The sequence below is a fragment of the Zalophus californianus genome, chromosome 12, assembly GCF_009762305.2.
Source record: "Zalophus californianus isolate mZalCal1 chromosome 12, mZalCal1.pri.v2, whole genome shotgun sequence".
Classification (NCBI taxonomy): Eukaryota; Metazoa; Chordata; class Mammalia; order Carnivora; family Otariidae; genus Zalophus; species Zalophus californianus.
In genome coordinates, this window is record NC_045606.1 from 63625870 (window position 1) to 63651607 (window position 25738).

Genomic DNA, 25738 nt, shown 5'->3' on the forward strand with positions numbered 1-25738 from the left:
TTCTTGAGATGGATGCCTTAGATGATGAAACAAATGCCTTATGCATGATTTTACATCCTTGATTTAGGTCAGGACAGTATATATGGCATTCCAGACAGTTGAGAACATGCTAACATTTGAAGATATCTGGAGAGGATTTCACAACCTCTTGCTCTTACTCATTCTAGAAGCAGAGCATCTAACATTTTTAGGTGTGAATATCATCATGTCTCACGTAGAAAATGCAGTGCTTTCCTATCACTTGTTAAACTATATATAATCCCCATTTACCCATTACATAAATAAGAGAGCCAAGAGAATTACTTCTCCAGAGTCCCAATACTAATGGGGAGGCAGGTGAAAACTCGAGTTCTTTTGGCTGTTCCATAGAGTTGGCTGAGTCATACTGGAGTGCATTCCTTATGGCATGTGTTCAGTGTGAATAAGTCCTACATTCATTTTAAAATGGAAAGAAGATGATTCTTTCCTAACACAGAAGCAAAGTATTGTTTATAAAGTATACCAAGCATTGGTTAAAGCACACATCTGTTTCTTTTTTTGTTCAAGCTTGAGTTTTTACTACCTGCCTAACTGGACAGCACACAGTTCTGTATGCCTTTGTTCAGTCAAATTTTCAGGGAACAGGATGGCGGCAGTTGGCACAGACATTTCTGTAAAATCCAATGTCTACAGACTTGTAAGACTAAAGACCAAGGTGCCAATGAGAGATGTTTGTGTTCTCTTTTACCAAACTATTTTAAGAACCCTTTGGGCTCAGCGTTCTTGGAAATTCCTTACTGAAGGGAGTAAAGCCCACAGAGTTTGTAGGATATTCTTTAAAGAGTGGCAAGTCCTCAGTCTGCAAAACCAGCCAAATTAACTGGCCAAGATCAATTACTTTGCTGACAAAGGCGTATTAAGTTCAGAGGATTTTTACTAATAAACATGGGTTGTTAATGGGCTGTCTGTGATGAAGGAGCTGTACTTTATTGGCTCTTAGAAGCCATGAAGTCCATAAACACCTTTGCTCTCACTTACACTTTAGATACTGCAAAGTGCTGTCTCCCAGGGAAAGTGAAACTCCTCGGAAGGTTATTTGGAGAGAACAAAGCAAATGGAGATCTTCATGGTTCCTGCTCCTCTTAGACCAAACTCCTTAAGATGTTCTGCACAGCCTAGCATGAGCCGACCTCTGCCAATCTCTCTGGCCTCATTTTTGGCCCTCCCATGTCCTCTTTGCTTTGGCCTCTGGGCAGATCCTCAGAGTCCTCACTACACAAAGTATGGACCCAACCAGCAGTGTTGGTCTCATGTGAGAGATTGTTAGAAATGCAGAATCCCAAGCCCTATCCCACACCTATTGAATTGATATCTGAAGTTTAATAAGATCTCAGGAGTCCTTACTTGCCAGATAAAATTTGAGGAGTACTGCTCTAATACCTCATGGCCTTTATTTACCTGGGCTGCCTTTTCTTCTCTCCTTTCTTCTCCCTGTCATCCCCCATACCTAGCTAACACCCACTCATCCCGCATTTGGAAGCCCAAACATTCCTTCTTTAGGGAAGCTTGATCTGTTTCTCAAGATGAGATCAGGTCATGTTGCTAAACCTTTTAGAGCAGCCCGTACCTTACTTCCCAAACATTTAAAATGATTCGTAATTAGATTTTTTAAAAATTTGTGATGATTTCATTTAACTCCACCAGGGTACAATGGTTTGTATCCTTACTGCTTGATATGTAATGGGCATGCATAATAATTGCTGAATTCATGAACAAATGACCACTGACTTTGATTTTCCTTTCTTTCCGCATTGCCTCTCTCCCCACTCTGCTACTTTAGTTTCCCCCTGCACATTTAGTCTTTGCAAGTTCAGCAGGGAATAGAGAGATGCACATCACGGTAGATGAGCTCAGAAAGGAAGATGGATTTATGTTCAGCTGCTGTAGCACTTATAATAAATTGCTTTGTATGGAATGCGGATGACTTCCCTGGAGATGTCTTCTTTGGAAAGTGCTCCTTAAGCCTCAAAGATTCCTATTACTCATGGCAGCAGGAAGATGCAGTGGCAGGAAGCACTTGCCAATGTTCAGGGCAGAGCTTTGGAAAGAGAGCATGTTTCTGTACCCTCAGAGTTGACCTTGCCCTGAAGTAAGGGGGAGACGTGTCTGACCTCTCCCTGTTGCAGCATGTTTGGCTTCAGATTGCACTTCCCTATAATAGGAAGCAGTGGGACATCTCCTCATCTCTGTGGTCACATGATGCCACGGCAATCCAAGTCCCATATTCCCAACCACACTGCTGCTCCTCTTGCATGGGGACTTGGGACCCTCCGTGCTTGAACCTTCTCATAGGGCCTCTCCCTGACTTGTTGTAATATGTGCAATTTGGCACATTTTAGATCCAGGCTGTCATTATATCTTCCTTATCCACAGGGAGAAATTTGGCTACATCTGGGCAATAAATTGGAGAATTGAGCAATTATCAAGTGAGTTGGATTAATGTGGGCAGTTTGTCTAAATAGTGTGGGCCCCAAGCCCACAGAATAGTTTTCAAAGTAGTCTGAAATATTGGGATAATTGCTGCAGTCTTCTATTTTGCATTGTGGATGTACCATTACCTTGAGGACAAAAACATTCTTGGTTTTGAACAGTCAGTTGAAAAAAAGAGTCTTTTCTTTAGGGTCTGGTTAGCACTTGACCACTAGGAGGGGACTCCAACTTGTTTAGGAAAGTGGCTGGTGCCATACTTGTCTTTGGCTAGACCATGAAGTTCTGAATCTTGGTGTTTTATGTTAGAATGAATCTGAGCAGCTGTGATCTGTCAGCTATGACTACCATTGAAAGGTCTATTTTAATGCCATTCTCTTTAGATTGAATCCATAAATGTACAAGTATTGTTATGGGAGTGTCAAATTCTTGCTTCTTGAAAATATCACCAAAATGACCTGTTTATAAAGCAAAACCAAGTGTATTGCTTACTGTGTTTATTGATCATTACCTTGACAGAGCCTTAAAATTATGTCTTAGAAGGAAGAAGGCAAAGGTAAGATATTTAGGAGGTTTGGGGGGCATCTAGTTTAAGGTGGGTTTTTCACTGTAAGGTCTTGATTTGCATTGGTATGGTATACTAGTCTAGAATTGGTGGGAACAGTGAGGCAAGGGCTGTAAGGCATGTCTTAAAGAGTTCATGAGCCTAGATGAGTTATCTATGTTACTAGTTGAGTACTTTCAACAGAGTTCCTGAAATCAACAGGAAGCTCAATTTTTTTGATGTTAAAAAGACTGGGAGTAACTATTGTATATTTTAAATCCTATTTCAGCCCTGCCTCATGTGGTTTCAGTCCAAATACTGGATTTTAATCCCTACATATATCTTTATTTTTTTGTAGTTTCTAAGCTTCCCTATGCTTATTTCTTTATATAATTTATAACTGAAACAGCCTATAAAGTTATTTTTCTACATAGGGAGGCACCATTTTAAAAATGAGCCCATTAGGGAAAATGGTTGGAAAGGAAATTTCTTGTATGACATTTGAGCATTCATAGGAAAACACATAGTTTGAAAAGAGATCAGTGAATGATTTATTTACAGAGGAATTATTGTTAATAATAGCTGCTTTTACTGTGTATACTCTGTGCCAGATACATATAATGATTTAACGTTAATTTTCAAAATTGTTCTGCAATCTAGGGAGGCATTAGCCCCCTTTTTTTGATGAAGAAAGTGAGATTCTGAGAAGTTTAATAGCGTGCCTAAGATCAAAGAGCTAATAAGAATTGAAATCTTGAACTGCTTGATTATAAAGCCACATGTCATTTCTCTCCCATCTTACCCTCCTTCCCCCAGACCAACCAGTGTAATTTTGAGATATTATGTATGATTGTAGACATTTGGAAGTGGGAAATGCCGTTTGAATCTATGGAGTGAAGAGCAACCAGACTTTTTGAGGGAGAAATAATGGTGAGGTGAGCATTTACAAAGAACCCCAATTTTGGTGCAAGAGGTACAAACACAATAAAAGTGTGAATTACACTTCCCCTCTCAGAAGTTCACAAGTCTAAGCAAGTTTAAACTCATACCAGATTTCAGCCTTGGGCGTTCAGCCTAAGTGTACGTCACTGTGATGCCAGAGTGGATGAAGAACCCGTATCTGTTACCCTCACGTCAGTTGGGGAATGGAGATGCTATGATCTATAGTGCGTCTCCTCGCCAAGGAACTATGAATATACAATGAAAATGTGAGAGTCGCTAGGATAGAGCCATTCTCACTGCTTCTGCTTCTAAAGATGGATAGAAATCAATGTTTATCTAATGGGGTCCGTCTGTCCCTTGCAGTAATCACCAACAGAGTTGAAGCAGCAATTTGGGATAGCCCTCTTTGGAGATGATGTAGAGGAGTTGGGTTCACCTGGACACAAGGTTCAATGGTTCTGTGAGTAGAAATCCATCCTCCTGGTAGAATGAAGCAAGTGTATAATTGTGTTTGAGCAGATGCTTTCTACTGTTCATCTAAGAAGCGGGTACATGTACATAATCGAGTGGAGTTTGGAATAGAGATTGAGAGCTGGCAGGAAAATGAGCTCAGTTGGTTAAATCTCCTCCCATTTATCCTTGCAAAGATCATTCCTTTAATTTTTTTCCTCTCCCTTTTATTCCTCTTAAGTTGTGTCATGTGATGGGTCCTTTTTATCTCTGAAAAACCCAGGAAAGATGCTGATTTTACTAAATGCTGAAGAATATCCCAACTATTTAGCCATTCCTCCTTCCATCTTTCCAGCACTTGTCTCTACAGCCAGTCAGTCGTTATTCATTTAACTAATCAGTTAATCTGCTATGTGTTAGACACAATATATTAGGCACCGAGGGCTCAAAGATGAAGGGGATTTCATTTTTTTATCTCCAGACAATTATAGTCTTTTGATTTGGGTGTATTAAAAATAAACCCCAAAACAAACTATCATGTAGCACATTTTTTGTGTGCAAAGTTTAAGATGATATTAAATGCTAATATGTGCTAACTCTAAGATAGATGATAATTATATAAATCCCGGATGGATTGAAAAATAGAAACAACTGTACAATTCAAAGATAACCACTGTTAATATGATTTGATATATTTCCTTCCAATCTTTTTTCTCCATATTTACTTAGAGTTATATAATTAGGTAGGATCACATCCTATATGCCATTTTGCATCTTGGTTATTTTCATTTATCATCATATTGTGAACATACCTCCATTTCATTAAAAAGTCATTGAAAATTGAAAAATATTTTTAATGGCTACATAGTATTCCATCAGTATACTATGATTTATTTAGCCTTTTTCTGGTATTAAAAACCTAATACTGTTTTCAGTTTTCACTGTTAATGAGTGACATGACAAACATCTTTGAGAATTAATCTTTCTTTGTTTCTCTGATTGTTTCCTTAGGCTAAATTCATAGACGTATAATTAGTGGGTTGGGGATACAAACACTGCTGTGTATGTGTGTGTGTGTTTTGCTAAAACACCTCAGGTAAGTGATGTCCTAATTTCTATTTCAATCTATAGCACAGAGGTGTATATATCCCTGCACCAAAACTGTTTTTCCATTTGAGAACCTTGTTTCCATTGGCCTTTGACTTCTGGAACTGAACAGTTTTCATACATCAATTAGTCAATTGTGTTTATTCTGTAACTTATGTTTTTATTTCTCATTTTTCTATTGAGTGGTTAAAGTTCTTTTGAACTTTATGTACGTATTTAGGATATTAATCTCCTAGTTACATTAGGTGTGTTTTTAAAAACACTGAGAAAAATGCTGTGTGTGTAGTTTGACCTTAGTGTGTATACTGCATGTTGGATAATGGCAGAGTTTGCTGAAATCCTGTGTGTTCTTCCAATCTTTTCTCTTCAAATCTTGATCCAAATATATTAATAAAGAGAAAAGTGAGTCAATATTGTTAGCTCCCAAATTTAATTAGTCCAAGACCTTTCTTGATTTCAGCTCCTCTCTTTCTGTCTCTGACCCCTTCGTTTTGAGATGGTGATCTTCTGTACCTGTTCCCAGGCTAAAGTGTAGTTATTCTTTGGGTTTCGACAGTGCCTCCTCCCTACCCCATGGCTCTGCCGCCTCGCACCTTTCTGTCTCCTCAAAGCTTTCTTTTTCTCTCTTGGCTCAGACTGAGAAAGACCCCCCCCCCCTGCTTTCCAGGCCTGTTCGTCCATCGGGGCTCTTGTTCCCACCTTCCCTCCTTCTGTGTTTCAGATTTTGTTTCTTGTGGACAGACATAATGTGCCTTATACCTTTGAGTGCAGTGTCTCACACATAGGAAACAGTAAATATTTGACTAAATGCCTGGTCTTACACTTTCTGATTTGAGTATCCATGTTCTTGAAAATGAGTTATATGATCTAGAACCTTCTACCTTCCTGCTTGGGACTTTGTTTCAATCTTGAAGGCAATAAGCTACATATTCACTTTTTTCTTTCAATGAGCATAGTGACGTGAAGGGTTTATGATACACCTGTAGAGGGAAGAGAATGCAATCTAAGGCATTTTAAAAAAAACTGGTGAGGAGACATCTGAGTGGCAGTGTGAAGAGGTAGGAGTGGGGGTGGGGTGAGCTCTGAGTCCTCAGCCTCATGGGAGGACAAATGTCAGAAAGTATCTCCCTGTGGTGTGGCAGGAAGGGAAAGGAAACAGGCATTAATAAAAGTGAAAAGAAATATCCCACTTTGTCAACAAAATAGAATAAAATATTAGCATTGTGATACTTTAGACTATTTCCAGACGTTTTCGATCTTTTCTCCATTATCACCATGAGAACTTAATTTTTTAAAAAAATCGGTACTATGGGTCTTGCTCCTCTCTTTGTCTTCTTGTTTCTGCTTTATGACTCCCCCTCCCCTTCATTTGCTTTCCCATCTCTTTTCCATTCCCTCCTGCTTCCATTTTCCCTGTCATTTCCAGTCCTCCTGGAGCTATCCTGCTTTGGTTCTCATCAGTATCTTGGCATGATAGCCTGTTTCAGTAAAGTAGCATAATTCACTTTCATTGCCATCCTGGTCTCTCCTTGAATAACCATCCCAGAGCTCTGTGCACACTAGATACTCGGGAATTATCTTTTGAATGAATTGATTACGCATTTTGGCACCTTTTAAATGTCATTCAACTGTTCGCTTTGGAGGGTGGCAGTGCTTTTGTGGTCCTGTGAATGGCTTCAATTACCACCATTCCCTTTGAGTGGAATTTTAAATGGTACCACTTGTTTCATGTAAGCAACAATGTGTTTGGATCGCAGGGAGCCACTGTCCTCCCAAAGATTGGGGGATACTGGACCACAGACACACAGAAGAATATTTCCCCCGAACATATCCAACATTGTCTTCTAAAGCCCATCTCTGAGCCTACACTGAGTCAGTGCAGTGAATCATCCCTTGTAAACCCACCTAAATTCTTACTGTGGTTTAGAAGGGCCAGCTTGAAATATTGAGCAGATTTTGCTGTTTGGAAAGGGGACAGGCCTCCAGGATCTGGATGAACCTTCTGTGCAAGGAGCACCATGAAATGTATAATCAACCCAGAGTTATATCCATTGTCAAACATTATCTATCACGTAATTCTCTGCACTGCTGTTTTGCCTAGTGCCTCTTCTGTTCTCCGTGATACACATCAGAATCAGACAATGTGATCGTGATTAACAGTATTCTGTTCCAGATGTCCTATGTGGGGACTTTTTAAACCCCTGAATATTGCTGGAGTTAAACACAAGTAAAAAATGTTACTCATAACGAACCAAAAGAAAGGCCATGGTTTGTCCATGACATTTTCTTCAGTGAGGGGGGAAAAAGGTACCTGTTTCATTTTCGGTCTGATTAAATATAAATTTGTAATGTAGTCAAATATCAGTAGAAGCAGTTAGCCATTGTACGGTGGTATACTTTGGTTGTATTTTAAGAATGAAAATTCAGTAATAGAAAAGCATCTTTTTAATTTCAAAATGAGTATGAAAAATTACTCTCACCACATCATTCATACCAATACACATCTTACTTTTTTTCATGCTTTAATCTGACAAAACAAGTTTTAATGTACTTCCACATTTTGGTTGTCGGGCTGTGTTGACTTTAGGGTTCTTTTCCCTCGCCAATCTGAATTTATGAAAGTGATTGGTAGATGACAGGAGTGACAGTTCTTGACATTGGTGGAAAATGTGTTTCTTTTCAGTTTCAAGTTCAAGAAAAGGAGAGGGAGGGGACTCTTGAGAATTTTTGGTTTTGTTATTAGGTTTTCAGCATCCATAATATTCATCAACAATGGACACAGCTGTCTTTAATAACTAAGCACACCAACTGAAAGAACAGAACGCGTGCCAGAAAAACATCAGGCTGTAAGGATTTTTTTCCAGTGCAAAAATTTCATATATTGAAGCAAGATTTCATTTATAACCAAACTGGATGTTTACTCTAAACTTCTATCAGTTAAGTAAAAGCATTTGACCAAGTGCGAGGAAAAGTGGCAATGAAGTTTTTGGTATTTTTAAAAGTTTTGCCTTTGCTACTATATTGCTCTGGATAGTTTTAAAGCATGCAGATGTGTTCTGCCTCCCTTAGGGGGCATTGTTGTGGGCAAAGATCACTGGCCAGTCTGAGGAGAACGGGTCCTGTCGTGCTTCTGTCACTGGCCAGTTTTGTGACCCAGAGCCTTCCCGCTAACCTCTCTGAGACTCAGTTTCCTCATAAGTAAAACAAGAGCTTGTTAGAACCTTTTCAGTTCTATAATTTCCTGACTCAGAAAAGCTCTTAATTCTCCCAGGAAGCAAGTTATTTGATAGACTCTAAATACAGGTTAATGGGATTATTTTTTCTAATATAATAACAGGTCATCACTACATTTTAGAATTTACTTTTTTTAAAAAAATGCATTAATTTTTAATTTATTCATAGTCACATTCACTCCCTTTGTTATACATATCCATGAGTTTTGACAAATGCACAGTCGCATGTATTTTTAAATAGTTAATATTATTATAAATTATATTCAGAGATGCAAAAAAATCTACCTATTATTGTAGCTCTACCACAAGTTATATTAAAAAGCTAGAAAGATAAGCTAGTTTTGACTCTTCAGTCATAAAGCTTCTCTGAAATATCAAAACATGTCTGGTGCCTCCAATAAGTCTAGAATGAGGAGGAAGAGGCTCTCATCCATTTTGGATCTCATGAAGGTCTTCACTCATGAAATGTATTTGTGGGTCTTGTTTAGAACAATGATAGAAATAGAGGAAGCTTTTCTTTTTCCCCCCAGGATAAGGGTAAGACAGTACAATAGGATGGTAGTGAGAGCCAGGAATAGAATAGAGAACTCCAGTGGCTGGGTTCTCTCACTCATGTTGCTGAATATGTAGGTTGTAGTTTATTATACGACCCTAGGATTCATTGCTCGGAGATGGAAAGGCATTTCAATGGCTTGATATGTTTCCACATTAGTATAAAACCAAATAGTATGAGATTGAAGGTTTTCTGGAAGAGTTTTGAGGTTCTCTAAGGAGAGTCCCCTGGCCTTTCCAGCTGTATTTGTTCCTTGAGACCTGTGCAGATGTTAAGTGTTGCTTCCTTCTCCATGTTAACTCTTGTTTCTTTCTCATCCCAGGTATTGTCCAAATGCTGGTACAGAAGAGGCTTGAGTTTTCCATAGGGTAGGGTAGCCATAACCATAGTATTAATAGAGTCAGGGGATATAACAGGTGAGTTCTGTATAATCCACTGAGGATCTGGCCAATGGGCTCTGGTGGGAGGACATAGGCTTTGGAGTCAGTGGGGGTAGGGATTTAATTCAGCTCTGCTCCTCTAGCAAATGAATATACCCCTGAGCCCCACTTTCTTCATTCATAAAATAAGGGACCTCTTCTTGGCAAAAAATATCCAGGAACCTTATGTTTTTTTCTGCCATCTAAATATGCCATAGCAAACAGGACCTACAAAGCTAATCCATCTCGGAAGAGTTTTATGCAAAACGGAAAAGATAAGGATCTCTTGCCTCTTGCTGTAGAAATAAAATCAGAGATTTCAAAGAAAATTTAGGGCTTTGGAACCCCAAACTACCCCACTCCCATTTTTTTTTTCTTATTTAAATAAAAGAAGTCCCATACCGCTGTGAGGATTTCATGGGATGGTACATACAAAGTGTCCTGCCTACTAACAGCACTTAGTAGATGTCTCCCTTTCTTGCAGAGCTGAATAATTTTTAGTTGTAGTGCTTTCAATGGTAACTGTTTGAATTTAGGACATTAATTTGTATATCGAACCTAAATGTTTTAAGCCAGAATTTCCTGGATTAGTTTCCTGAGAAGAAACCTACCAGATAGCTTCTCCGTGTCTGATTATTGCCTTCCTACACAAGGTGGCACGAACAAGCTGCCTCTTTGCCTTGAAATGCCAGTGCCTTTCTTTTTGCTCACAGGGAGACAGTATTCTTCAGTCTGAGTCATTCTTTCTCTTCATTAAAGGAGCTGTTAGGTCTCCTTAGCCACCTTGGGAAATTCTAGGCACTGTTCTAGCAGCATTCCAACCCTGCTCTGTCCAGTGAAAACAGAAATGAACCACATTTGCAATTTTTAAATTTTCTAGTAGCCACATTGAAAGAAATAAGAAAGAAACAGGTGAAATAGATTTAATAATACACTGTATTTAACTCATTGTATCCCAAATATTATCATTTCAGTATATAAGCATTATAAAAATATTAATGGGACATTTTACATTCTTTTTTTCTTTTTTCATACTATGTTTTCACCTTCTGGTGTGTATTTCATACTTAGAGCCCTTCTTATTTCAGACTAGCCACATTTCAAGTACTCAATAGCCCTTTGGGGAGTGGCTACCATATTGGACAGCACAGGTCTAACCAATGCTGAAAGGTACAGAAGAAGCAGGTCCCATATTCACACTCAACAGGACCTTCCCTCCTGCCCAATACCATTACATGCCATACTGATATTCTATTTGCGGTCTGCTGGATTGATATTGTGCCAAGAAACTAGGGTGAAGTAAAAAATGGAAGTTAGTTATCAGCTAGAATAATCCTTTCTAAGGGTTTGCCTCTTTCTGCTCTGAATCCTCCATTGGTGTCCTTTCTTTTTCAGAGTTAAAGCTAAGGTTCCATCCCCAACTTACCTTCCGATGCTCCCCCCTCGCATACACCTTCCCACACACGCTAGGCTTCTTGCGATTCCTCAAACATGTCAGACACTCTTATCTCAGGTCTTTTGTACTTGTGGAACCCTCTGCCTGGAATGTTCATCCCCAGATGTCCAGGTCTGGCTCCTTCATCTCCTTCAAGTCTTTGCTTGAATTTCGCCTTCTTAGTGAGGTCTTTCCTCAACAATGCCATCTAAAATGGCGACCCTGTTTTGCTGCCAGGTGACCCTGTTTGCTCTGCCATCTGACACTCCTTATCAAATTGATCTTGTCTGTTTTTTCCTGGAGCTTTTTTATTGCTATCTGATAAGTTTGTTTTTTTCTCTATCATTCTCTTTTTCCCACTGACCTGGTAGAATACAAGCCCCGTTAGGGCAGGGACATTGTTTTGTTCATGCTGTATTCCTGCTATCTAAAACAGAGCTTAGCACATAGTAGGCACCCAACAAATATTTGCTGAGGGATAAATGGATGAACAATACCAAGCCTTTGATATTTCTAAGAATGCAGAATTCCAATCATAGTATTTACCAACAGTTGATTAAAATTTGTGAAAGTTCTGAATACCACCCTGCTCAAGATAAGTAGCTTAATTTGCTTAATTTGGAAAATACAATCAAATCATCTGTGCATTAACTTTTTTTTTTTAAAGATTTTATTTATTTATTTGAGAGAAAGAGAGAGAGAAACAGCATGAGAGGGGAAAGGGTCAGAGGGAGAAGCAGGCTCCCCGCCGAGCCGGGACTCGATCCCAGGACTCTGGGATCATGACTCCCCGCCGATGTGGGACTCAATCCCAGGACTCTGGGATCATGACCTGAGCCGAAGGCAGTCGCTTAACCAACTGAGCCACCCAGGCGCCCCTGCATTAACTTTTTTTCTGGTTTGGAAGGTCCACTAACAGACTTTTACATTGTTGTCCAGGTCAACTAGACCCCAGGGGGAGTCTGGTCAGTGCCCTCAAACACAGAGCCTGCTCGATTTTAAATGGTGACTTGTTGGAATGTCCGAGCAGATTCATATTAAATTCAAGCAGAGTTCTTAAATGCTTTTCCTTCTTTGGAAGTAGATACTTAGGAACTCTCAAAATTTAGGAACTCTCAACTTAAATATTTAATGGAGGCAGGTTGGATTACCGCCTCTATCTTTATAAATCTTCAAACAAATCTTTCCCATCCAGTTTCAGCACGGTGCTTGAGAATGTTGTGAACATGTGCACAGGGTCAAGGCTGAATGGTAAGAAGGGCTGTTTGTTGTTGGCTGGATTCGTGTGGGGAGCAGCGCTAACCATGGGCTTGTGCAGCCAAACAGCGTGATGTGATCCTCCGGCTGCAGAGAGCCCTGCCAGAAGCCCGAGTCTGGCGCAGCGGCTGCCTGGCTCTTCAGAGGAAAGGCCAGTCTAGTTTAGAAGCCAAAAAACTTCCTTTTGTCTTTTTTGTGTTTTCTCCAAGAAGGTGAAGCTTTGAAGGCCTCAGCAGGAGGGAAGTGTGTGGTATCAGAGAGGCTGTCAGGATTTTCTAACTTGTAGTATGGAGGTTAGCAAGGAGCTCTCAGTACCTCTTTCCTCTCTCCCTGTCTGCTCTCGGTCCCTGAACATAAAATTGGCAATGACCATAAATATATTTCACACTAAGTCATTCTTTCTAGCAGTGGAGTGGCCTCTTACCATTTTCTTACATGTTCCCAGAGAGGAAATCAAACCTTTGTCAACAGTTTCAGAGTCAAAACTCAAGATTGAAGTTTCTAGGCAATGAATCCCCTTTTGACTTCCCTTTACCCTCCTGGGTGCTGGGAACACAATGGGTTTTACATGCTGAGAATGTGCCATTTGGTGAATGAGAATTTAGAATTCTAAGTTAAGGAGGTCCTGTGGTTAGTTTAAAATTTGGTAAGATAGTTTTGGATTAAAACCAAAAATCTCAAACTTTACAAAGGTATGTCATCCCTCCATAAAAAAATAATCAAATATAGGAAGGTTCTTAAACTTTATTTTTATTATGTAATAATTCTTATGCTCTCAAATTTTAATTAATGTGAAAAAGGCTTTACCATACTTACTGGTTTATACCATTCAAGTGTTTACAAAAGATATAGTTTGACAAGAACTTTTGAATTCATTCAGAGAAAGGATATTTTGCCCTGAAATCAGTTTCTCCTTTCTTGTGAAGAGGCTTTCCTTCTGAGACCCTCAGTTCTGACCTTATAATCTAGATGGGAAGATGATATCCAGTCTGTTGACTGTTTTCTTTATGACCTTCCCACAGTCCTCATTGAATGAGTGCAAATGTACTTTAAAGGCTGATGTTAAACTATGCATAAGCCTGGGGGGCTTGGGGGTGATGGAAAGACATGGTGGAGGGAAGGAAGGGAGGCCATAGAGAATTCATTTTATTCTCCAGTCCTTTTGTTTTGTTTTGTTTTGTTTTGTTTCTTTCTTTCTTTCTTTTTTTTTTTAACTGTCTGTTTTCTTCTTTTAAATACCTCTTTGGTTTCTCCCACTTCCTCAAAACTTCAAAGGCAACCCTGGCTGTAAGCAAGTTGGAGACCTTCCCAAACCTTCTAGTGGAAGGTATCCTATCCAGAGCTTTATGGTCAAGATCTGTAAGAGTTTTGTATTTGTCTGTCACAACTTGGTTAATAATTGTGTTCATTTTTCTGATCTACTAAATGACCCATTTGTAATTTTTTTCTGTAACAAACCTATGAGAAGAGATGAGTTTAAAGACAGCTTGATCAAATTATATTTGAAAAGGAGTTATGCGGCTCAAATAATCCCAAGTTCTTACTACCCCTGTGACTTTGGCATATATTTTTTTAAAGATTTATTTATTTATTTTAGAGAGTGAGAGAGCGAACACATAAGCAGGGGGAGGGGCAGAGGGAGAGGGATAGAGAGAAAGAATCCTCAAGCAGACTCCCTGCAGAGTGTGGAGTCCGACAGGGCTGGATCATGATTTGGGCCGAAATCAAGAGCTGGCCGCTCAACCGACTGAACCACCCACATACACTGACTTTGGCATATTTAAATGCAGGAAGTGAAACCATTCATTCATTCATTCACCCATTCATGTAAAAACACTTTTTACTTTGGACCTACTGGAATCAAGAGCCTGACTGTTCTAAGTGCTGGGAGGACAGTAGTGAAGCTAGAAAAATAAAAATGTCCATCCTCATGAGGCCTGCATTCTAGCGGGCAAGGTAGACAACAACCGGGAGAAAAAGTGAAATATATGTATGTCAAAGAGTGAAAAATGCTAAGGAGAAAAGCAAAACAGAGAAGGTGGAGAAAATGTGTTGGGGTGGGGTGGACAGTGATCTTAAATAATGGGGTCAAGAAAGGGCTCACCATTGCCTCACTAGTGTATTAGTGTATTATACCCCAGACTCTACTGTGTTTGCAACTAATAGACATATGTCTGTTCAGTGAAAACAGGAGCTGATAATTAAGAAATCTCCAGAGATTTGTCTAAATCAAATAATGAATTCAATGTGTATAAATGTATGGATTTCATACTGCTTATCCCTTTATGAACTGTAAACTGACCCTTTGAGTCATGGCCATTTTAGGACTTGCTGTTCTGTGATTTTTTCTGAGAAGTTACTGATGCAGAGGAGTTTTGGTAAACATACTTTTGATATTTTACCCACAAAAAATGCTTGCACAAAAATGAAGAAATAGCACCACCATTCTAAAGAAACAAACCTGCCCTCTTAAGTAATGGTTGAAACATTACCTATGTAATACTCCAACAAAATATGTTAAAACTGAACCTTATTATGAGGAAACAGACAAATCCAAATTCAGTCTGGGCCCAGATTCTTAAAAAATGTCAGTGTTGTGAAGGAAAATAAAAATTTGGGCAACTGTTCTAGATAAAGTAGATGAAAGAGACATGACAACTAAATGAACGCATGAGCATGGACTAGATCCTGGATTGAAGAAAATCCTTTAATAGACATTATTAGGAAAATTGGGAAGATTTGAAGATAGACCGTATTTTCGATGATAGTACTGATTGATATTAAATTCCCTGAGTGTGACAGTTGCATTGTGGTTATAAAGGAAAAAGGAAAGTGTTCTTAGCCTTAGGAGGTGCATGCTTAATTGCTTAATTAAGGGTAGGATGTTTACAAATGAGTTTTAAACAGTTCAGAAAAAAGTCTCTTTCTCTGCCTGAAAGTATTGCAAAATACTAAAAACTGGTGTTTCTAGGTGAAGGGCATGTGGGTGTTCATTGTATTATTCTTGCAACTTCTCTGAAGGCTTAAGATTTTTTAAAATTAAGTGTTGGGCAAAGAATTGGACGTGGTTGTAAAGTTATTTTTTTGTCATTTTTCAGCTAACCTGTGTCACCATTGGTATGATGTTAGCTGTGGCTGTTTTTGTAGATGCCTTTATCAGGTTGAGGAAATTCCTTTCTATTTCTAGTTCATTAAGTATTTTTAATGTAAATAGGTGTTGGATTTTGTCAAACGTATCTTGTGCATTTATTGAGATGATCATGTGGTTTTTGTCCTTTGTTTCATAAATATGGTGTATTACATTGATTAATTTTTGTATGTTAAACCAACCTTTCATTTCTGGGATAAATCTTACTTGGTCATAGTGTATTATATTTTTTATATGTTGTTGGGTTCAGTTTGCTGGTATTTGGTTGATTTCTGTGTCTATATTTATAAGGGATATTAGTCTATAGTTTTCTTTTTTTGTGATGATGTTTTTGTTTTTGATCACGATAATAATAACTTTATAAAATGAGCTGGGAAGTATTCTCTCCTATTTTTTGGAAAACTTTGTAAAGGATTTGTGTTAATTTCTCCTCAAACATTTGGTAGAATTCAATACTGAAGTTATCTGGGCGTGATCTTTTCTTCAGGGGAAGTTTTTTGATTACTGATTCAGTTCTTTACTTGTTAGAGATCTATTCAGATTTTTTATATCTTCATAAGCTTACTTATGAATCTTAATTCAGGAGTTTGTGTGTGTCTAGAAATTTGACCATTTCATTGCAGATCATTGAGGTTGTTAATATACAATTGTTCATAGCATGCTCTTGTAATCCTTTTTATTTTTTATGGTCAGTAGCAATGAGCTTTCATTCTTGATCTTAGTAATTTGAGTTTTCTCTTTTTTTCCTGTTCGATCTCTCTGTTCAGTTTGTCAATTTTTATTTGTTTCTCAATTCCACCATGACTACCTTCTTTTTATTAAGTAGATATATTTTAGCCATATATATATAGTAATTTCATATTCTTTATATATGAAATAATAATTATATATATATATAAAATTTTCATAGTCATTTTCTTAGTGGTTTTCCTGGAGATTGTAATTAACATCTTGATTTAAAAATATCTAGTTCAGATTAATGCCATCCTTAATTTCAATAGTATATAAAAACATTGTTCCAATATAACTGTTTTCCTCTTCCTTTCTACTGTTATTGTCATACAGATTACATCTCTATAAGTTACAAGCTATCAACACAGTTTATTATTTATTGTTTTATACAGCTTCCTTTAAATACTTTAGGAAAAATGGAATGAGAGAAAAATATACATTCATACTGTCTTTTATATTTATCTATATAGTTACTTTTAATGGTGACCTTTATATCTTCATGTGGATTTGATTAATGCCCTTCCATTTCACCCTGAAGGACTCCTTTTAGTATTTCTATTTATTTAGTAGTTCTGCTAGCAGTGAATTCTCTTAGTTTTTATTTATTTGGGAATGTCTTGATTTCTTCTTTGTTTTGAACAAGAGTTTGCTGTATGTAGAATTTTTGGTTGACTTTTTTTTTTTTTTCCTTTTATTACTTGGCATATGTCTTCTGGCCTTACTGGTTTCCAATAAGAAATCATCAGCTTATTTTATTGACGATCCCTTGTATGTGATGAGTAATGAAGGAAGATTCTCTCTTTGTTTTTGTCTCTCTATAGTTTGACTATTATATATTTGTGGATTTCTTTAATCTTGCCCTATTTGGAGTTTGTTGAACTTCCTGGATGTGTAGATGAATGTTTCTCATCAAATTTGGGGAAATTTTGAACATTATTTCTTCATGTATTCTTTCTGCCCTTTCCTCTCTCTTCTTTCCTCCCATTATTTGTATTTGCGACAGCTCCTGGTGTCACACATATCTCTGAAGCTCTGCTTAGTTTTATTTATTATTTTTTCTTTCTGTTCTTCAGACTGGATAATGGCAGTTGATCTGTCTTCAAGTTCCCCAATTCTTTCTTCTGCCAGTTCAAATCTGCTCTTGAGCCCCTGTAATGAATTTTTTATTCCAATTATTGTTCTTTTCAATTCCAGTATTTTTATTTGGTTCTTTTTAATTTTTCTTTATAGATGTTCTTTCTTTAATGAGACACCATGCTCATACTTTCTTTTCTTCTTGAGACATGATTTCTTTTAGTTCATTGAACATATTTATAATATCTGAATTAAAGTCTAACAAGTACAATCTTTGAGCTTCAGCAAGGATGATTTCTATTACCTGCTTTTTGTGTAGATGTGTGTGTAAGCCACACTTTCCCACTTCGTTGTATGTCTCATTTTTGTTGTTGATGTTGAAAAGTGGACATTTTAAATAATGCAATATAATGGCTCTGAAAATTAGATTTCCTCTTTCAGGGCTTGTTGTTACTGCTGTTTGTTTTTGTGGTTGTTATTGTTACTTTTTGTTTATTTGGTGACTTAGTTGGACTAATTCTGTAAAGTCTGTATTTTTTGTCATGTGTGGCCAATGAATCTCTGCTTACTTTAGTTGCCAGCTCTTGATTGGATAGAGATTTCCCTGAGTGTCTTGAACCAATAGGTCTCCCAGCCTTTGCCAAGGGGTTCTGTGTGTGTGTTGGAGCATGCTTTCAATATTCTAGCAGGAAGTTTACAACACTACCCTGTCCTTAACTTCTTGATTGTGCAAAGCCTCAAGGTCAGTCAGATGTGAGAGATTTAAGCCTTCTCAGGTGTTTCCTGGGAATGCATACTGTCTTGTACATGTGTGTGGCTTTCTAGATTCTGAGGATTATGTAGGATCTTTTCAAAATCCCATATAGATAACCATTCCTCAACTTTTCCTTTTAAGTTTTTTGGTCAGTGTTTTGTTAACCCCAACTGGTAATGCTGCTTTAGGGTGCTGCTATGTTAAACAATTACTACTGATCATTTTTAACAAATGCCTTGGGGATAAGATAGAGTGAGCTTTGAGTTGGAGATAAGTAAAGATAAATTCAGAGTGAAGTTTTCCAGTAAGCTCTCAGACAGATGAAATAGAGATAGATACTCGGGATGCGATATTTGGGGAACTCCAAACTCATTTTTCTCACTCTAGTGGCTGCTAGGCCACTGTAGGTGTAAGACAGTTGGCTTTCAAGGCTATAGTAGAGCTGGGTAGAGAGGGACAAGATTAGTGTAAGTTAAAATGCCATTAAACTTGCTGGTCTTATCGGGATTTGGTTATTTTTCCTTAATAAATACTCTTCAGATTGTTGCAAGCCTTTATTCTCTAGAGCTGTGAAAATGATGATATAATTTTGATGATTTTTCTCATTGCTTTGTGGTGGTGTGAATTTTCAGTAGTCCTTCCTCTACCGTTCTGGAATCTGTAAACTGTTCAGAACCATTTTATGTTACTTTTGCATTTCATTTTATCAATTAATTTTATTTAATTACTAGGAAAGCCCTCGAGGTTAAATCTTTTCTTGTGTCCTTAAGTTTTTCTCTAAGGTAATATGTTTTTAGAAATATGATCGCTAGGTCAAAAGATATTAATATTCTTAAGTTTTTTGTTATGCTTTGCCAATTTGTGTTACACAGAGGCTCTCTTAATTCACACTTTAGCTCTTAGTATATGTAATAAAGGTGTGTTTTCCTGCATGCTTAGCAACTCTGGATATTATAATATATATTATTTTTCTATTATGAAGTTAGAAACTACAGAGTTCTATCCCATTTTTTGTCTTATGTAAATAAAGTACTGTAACAACTAGGATAATGGCCAAAATATGATCTGAATAAAAATAATAATTTTTTTCTGAAGTAATAATTGTATTCTCTATTTAAAAACATATACATAATGCTAATTTCACTTTAAAAGCCCTAGGAAAATATAGATAAAATATGAAGTGTTTTTAAATTCTGAGAGAGATTTTGGTTTATGTCTTTTTAAGTAAAGCTTAGGTTTTATAGTGCATGAATGAATCCCTAAAATCATCATGTATTTTTGGCTAGGTTTTACTGGAAAGGAGACCTTACCAAACTCTGTCATTTGCCAAGTAAAAGAGGAAGAATAATAAAACCAGAAAGCAAATAAAAGCAAACAGCCAGAGCTAAATTGATGAGTACTCCGGAAATTAAAATTACTAATCTGTGATATTCTCTTTGGGTGGTGCTATGGCTGCTCGGAGCAGGAGGTGCTAACCCTAACCCTAACCTGAAGTCGGGTCACTGATATATTATGCTTAACTAGCAACTGGGTAGTTTTGACAGATGGATATCACTACTCATCATGAGTTCCCAGATATCTGATAGTGGTGGTGTATTATTTGGAAACAGTGATGTTTCTCGAACACCTGTATATTGTAATTTATCCCTCCTTCTTTGGGATGCAACTGGAGAGAACTTCAAGAATTTGGTGGCCATAGTTTGACCGTTAGTGCAAATTGGCACATTGACAAAGAAACCAGTTCATGTTTTATGTGATTGTTCCCTTGTTTGAGAAATGGAGAACAGACCAGAATGAGGGAGGTTTGTTAAGCACATTGACTCTTCCATCTGTTTAAGAGTGGATGCAGCCTTATCTGCTAACATACCTTCTTAATGTGATTTTCTGAGGATTTTTTCCTAGATTAGGTCAGGATTCAATGAGTGGTGATGAAACTATGCCTTCCTATATCTAATTCACCGTATTCCTTAACATAAATAAAATAAGGTAAAAACAGAACCTTAGCATTGGAAAGGACATTGAAATAGTCTGCCAGGATAGATTCTGGGCAAGTTGTTTAATCATAGATGAATTTTCTTCTCCATATAATGAAGGGATTGTGATAGTGATACTCAAATCTTTCTATGCCCTGCTTTTAAGGGGGTTAGAAACTTTATAAATATTGCATTAAAATTAAAATTTTAATTGTTTGAATATGTTTCATATACACATGTACATTTCTAAGGTACAAGAAGATAGATTGTGAAAATTAAGTCTCCCACTCACCCCTGTCACTCAGTCTCTTCAGTTACCGGGTTTTTGTGTATTCTTCACAAATAGTCTATGCATATACAGTCATAACCATATTCATTTCCATTTATATATACCTATTACCCTTGCAAATGGCAGTATTTTATATACTGTGTTATATGTTACTTTTTCCACTAATTATATATTGTATATTGTTCCAAATCAATGTATTTAAGCACTGCTTCATTATTTTAAATGGCTGCATCTTATTCCATTTATAGATAGAGGATAATTTATTCATGGGTATAGGGTAATTTATTTATGGATGTAAGTATATATTCTTTACAGTCTTTTGATTTTATAAACAATGATATAATTAATACATATTTGTACATACTTCATTTCACATATGTAAAAATATTTCTTTAGGATGAATTCCTAGAACTAAAGTTTTTGGATCAAAGTGTACATTTTAATTGTTTTTGGATATTGCCAAGCCGCTCTCCATTGAAATTGTAGTGATTTTTACCTCCACAGTGTGTGAGAGTGCCTGTTGGTCTGTTCCTTGCTAATAGAGTATTTTTATACTTTTATTTTGTCAACATGATTGGTGAAAAATATTATTTCATTGTAGTTTTAATTTGATTTTCTCTCCCTATGAGTGTAGTTTAATATTTTTTTTATGGACTGCAATTCATCACCTTTAAGGACCCATTGATTATAAGACTCATCCAGATTTCAGAAATGCTAACATATAACAAGCAAACTTAGAATTGATGAAATATGATATTTGAGCCATATATATTTCCATTTTTGTTAAGTATCATTTATTTCTCTACTGGCTTGTTGATCTTTTGTATTGATGTCTAAGGGCTTTTATAAATTAAGGAGACTGGCCCTGTGTCTGTGATATGTGTTACATTTTGCAATTTTTTATTGCCTATTCTGAGTATTTTTTCATGCAAAATATTTTAGTTTTTATGTAGTTAAATTCATTCAGCTTTCCTTTATTAGGTTTTGGATTTTGTGTCACTATGAGGAAGGACTTTCCCTCTCTAAGATCAAAAAAATATTTTTCCTAGTTTTTTTCCTAGTATTCGATTGTTTTATCTTAATGTTATATTACTCATCTTTTCATAGTTTTCCAGAATTTTCTTATAATTTTATCCAGTTTTAAACAGTCCGTTTAGTTCTAATTAGCATCTGGTTGATATATTTATTGCAGTCGTGCTTGGACTTTCCCTATTAACCAACATGTCATCTGACAATAATAATTTTTACTTCCTCTGTAAAATGTGTATATGTTCCAATTCCTCTCTTATACAATTGCTGACTGGCCCTTCAAGAACAATGTTAAATGATACTGGTGGTAGTGGATGTCTTCATCTTTTTCCTAAATTGAATGAAAATATCCCCAGTGTTTCTCTGTTATGCATGGGGTTGGTTTTTGGGTTGATAGAGGATCATGTTAAGGAAGTATCCATTCAATTCTGTTTTATTAGGAGTGAAATTATATATGAAAGCAGACTTCTTGAATGTATTTATTATCGAAGGCTCTGAGCTTAAGACTTCATTTTTTTTTTCTTTTTTTTTTGAACTCTTAAGGACTGGAAAAGGAGATGAAATAACTTTTCTGAAATGACCCAAACTGTGCTTCATGAAGGTGTTCTGTTAGTGGAAGGGGGACTGACTTTCCATTTGCTCTAGTAAGGGCCACCTTGGTCATTGCGTGCAAGACAAGTGTGTTAATTATTGCCCCCTCCCCTGCAAATAGCAGAGTTGGCTATTTAACAATATCATTACTATCTTTATAATGACACTGAGTGCTTAATATAATGAAATATAAAAAATAAATATAATAAATATAATAAAAGAGTGAGAGTGTCCCGTGGCTGGAAAAATGTGCATCCCTACACAAAGTTTATAAATGTGTGAGAGAAGTCATTATCTTTGGTTGCCCTTTCTGGAGAGAAATGTGATGGAAAAAACTGCTCTCAACTAAGGCTAAGATTTCCATGTCTCCTCTTTTGAACTGTTCAGTTAGTTTTCAGGCTTTGCTTCTAGAAAATTAGAAATTCCTTGACCCATTTTTTCTTTAAGAGCATCACTTTGCCTTTACCTCTAGGCTTGTACTGTGATTCTGTGTTGCCTGGTTGCTTGTACACAAGAGCAAGAAAATGGTCATCAAGTATTTTTGTTGAAATAACCCAATTTTAGAAGGAAGGTGACCTTTCAGGTAATTCTGATAAGATGCTATGTTTCTGTCTCCCACCTTCGCCCCAGGGTCAGCAGGTAAAAGTTTCTTCCAGCTGAAAATATGTTTCTACATCCACCCTCTCTCACATGTCTTATAAACCATACACTTCTTCGAGCATGCCATGTCTTGTCCCCTCTGTGACTCAGGACATGTGGTTTCTTATGTTTGCAGTGTTTTCCTTCAATTCCTTTTCTGTTTACCTTTGAAATTTAGCTCAGATGTCATCTCCCGAGAAGCCTTCCCTGGTCACCCCAATTACCTGCTCCTTCCTCTGTATGCGTTTTGTACATAGTTCACTGTTATTATTTATCACATTGTTGTGCAATTTTCTTAGGGAGGCTTCCCTCCATTTTTTTTCAATGAGAAAATTCAACAGAAATTTTTTGGGTCAACTTGAATAAAAATAGTTTTTGGGGTATAGATGGGATAGTTAAAATCTACCTTTAATGTTTAACTTATTAATTTAGTTATACCTACATGTTGAAAATCACTTGTTATGTAAATGTTATTTAAGGAACATAGCTGTTCTATTCTCATTTTTCATAAGAACAATTTTATTGGCACTAATTACACTTATCTTCATCATGGACCTTTGACATTAATAGGGCTACTCTTTGAGTCATCAGTCCTGATTTTCCAGAGTAAACCATCTTCATTTAAGTTGTTTGAGATCCAGTACTTATTAAACCCATGAATGACGTTGTCACAAGTATCCACTAATACATTAGGGATGTTCATTTTTTTCATTCATCTCTGCTGGGGTTACATTCATGACTTTCACAATGTAACTACATGCTGTACTACTTTTAAATGCGAACTTCTAAAGTTTTGTTTAGGAGGATATTCTATGCTTAAAAAATGTGAACTTTTGCTCCAGGAATAATTACCATACCCTTGTTAAACTTCCTTTCTTTTTACTGATTCCACTAATTGACCTTGTTCGTCTGGTATTGACTGACCTGCATTCGGGCTAGTGGGTCTTTCCTAAATAGTAATTCGATATTCGGAATAAAGTAACTTAGAAAATGCCTTCTAAATATGAGAGATTTGTGACTACTTTAAGTGGAATCTCTTTTTTTAAAGTATAATTTTTGATAAAAAATTTGGTTAAAAAATTTCAATTTATACTGAATATCTATGGTTTTTTTGTTTTTGTTTTTGTTTTGAGAACAAGATTTTATCTTATGCTTCTTTTTATTCAGGTACTAATTCTAGTAAGGTTATCCGTTAGAGATTAAAATGATTAATCACTTAATCATTAGATTGTGGGAAGACGGTAAAGTGAGAACAGTTTTTTTCCGAGAATTGCTTGGAAGTTGGCTAAGTCTAGTTTTTTTTGTTTTTTGTTTTTTTTAAGATTTTATTTATTTATTTGACTGAGAGAGAGGGAGCACAAGCAGGGGGAGTGGTAGACGGAGAGGGAGAAGAAGGCTCCCCACTAAGCAGGGAGCCCAGTGTGGGTCTGGATAGATCCCAGAACTCAGAGATCATGACCCCAGTCGAAGGTAGACACTTAACTGACTGAGCCACCCAGGTGCCCCCTAAGTCTAGCTTTGAATTCAAGCACACTACTGACTTCTTATGTGATTTTTAGGTAAGTTCCTTAAACTCAAAGAGCCTCAGTTTTCTTCTTCTATAAAAAAGCTGAGGGGCACCTGGGTGGCTCAGTTGGTTAAGTGTCTGCCTTTAGCTCAAGTCATGATCTCAGGGTCCTGGGATGGAGCCCCGAATTGGGCTCCCTGCTCAGTGGGGAGCCTGCTTCTTCCTCTCCCCCTGCTCCTGCTCTCTCTCTCTCTCTTGCTCACTCTCTCAAATAAATAAATAAAAATCTTAAAAAAAAGCTGAAAATGTATACCTTACAAAATCGTTATGAAATTAGGAATTGTACATACATACACACACATACGTACATAGATATGTGCATGTGTGCATGTGTATGTATGAAAGGCCCTCATTATCATTCTCTTCCTCCAGAACTTCTTTTTCTTCTACTGACCCTCCAAAGCACCTTTCCTCAAATTCTCTACCTAACAGGGTCCACGGTTGCCTGATGTTGCTGTCTTGCTTCTAGAGATTCGTTCTGGCCATCTCTTTTCTACAGTACCACTGTACTTTTTCTCCTTCCATTTTCTAGACTCTGGCATCTCAAGACTGTGGTCTGGTCAACAGTGGCAGCAGCAACACCACCTGGACTCTTGTTGGTGTGCTTCTCAGACTTCCATGTGTATGTGAATCATCTGAGGATCCTGAAAATGCAGATTTTGATTCAGTAAGTCTGGGGTGAAGCCCCAGTCTGCATTTCTAACCAGCTCCCAGGTGAAAAGGATGTGGTTGGTCCACACTTCATGTAGCAAGGACAGGGAATGTACCTTTAAGAATTTATTAGAAACTCATTTGCTTGCCTCTGAAGGTGTCATTGGAAGGAAATAAAAAGCATATTTTACATATGCAAAGTTTCACAATAGACTGAGCTCACTCATCCTCATACCACTTTATGGAAGATGAGTAAAAATTTCCATTAACGGAAAACCTTTTAAACCAGAATATAAATAAGAGCTTTGCTGCTTTCAGTTGGTCAGGGCAAGAAAAGCAAGTTTACACCGTACCTTGAAATTCCTTTGGATAAAGAGAACAAGTACATTCCAGAGATCTGGGCCCTTCTTAGAAAAGACTGTTACTTTGCTGGGATTTTTACGTTGCTGGAGATATGAAAAATGAAAGCCAAATTCAAAGTGCAGCCCAGAACTCACTGCTTGAGGTTTAAAGCCAGTAATATTTTCCCTGTGAAAATCTCTTTGGAAAGGCTTTCAGATCTGAGTCAGCTAGGGTGAACCCATTTTCTGAAATTTTGTTTCTGGAAGCATTTAATTGAAAGGAAAAACCCCAAGAATGCTTCCAGAGTTGAATGTCATGCAGCAATTGGGAAGGCCTCGAAATAGCAACAATGGGAATAAATGAAGCCAAATGAAATCTGCAAATTATTAGGTTGAAATTGGTAAGGGGCATAGAAACTTAATAAGAGGGAAGTAAGAGAAGTCAGTTTTCCAATACAAACTGCACTGAGATGTTGTACAAAGGAGGACTGGGAACAAGAAACTTCTGTAAGCTAAAAAGATGGCAAAGGCTAAAAGTTCAATG

The 25738-nt window shown here is 37.1% G+C and overlaps 2 protein-coding genes across 9 annotated transcripts in view; one reads left to right on the forward strand and one right to left on the reverse strand.

Moving 5' to 3' along the window:
* The window catches only part of LOC113911067 (nascent polypeptide-associated complex subunit alpha, muscle-specific form-like), a 163041-nt gene that overhangs the window by 69297 nt on the left and 68006 nt on the right, over positions 1-25738 (reverse strand). The gene's annotated exons all lie outside the window — the stretch shown is intronic.
* BMPER (BMP binding endothelial regulator) overlaps positions 1-25738 on the forward strand; it is a 247675-nt gene that overhangs the window by 68453 nt on the left and 153484 nt on the right. For 7 of the 8 annotated variants that reach the window (XM_027574993.2, XM_027574997.2, XM_027574991.2 and 4 more), the window contains exon 7: positions 24735-24869. The exons of the other annotated variant lie outside the window; for it this stretch is intronic. In XM_027574993.2, coding sequence (XP_027430794.2) covers positions 24735-24869 — 135 coding nt within the window. The remainder of the gene's footprint in view (positions 1-24734; positions 24870-25738) is intronic. 8 annotated transcript variants of the gene reach the window in all.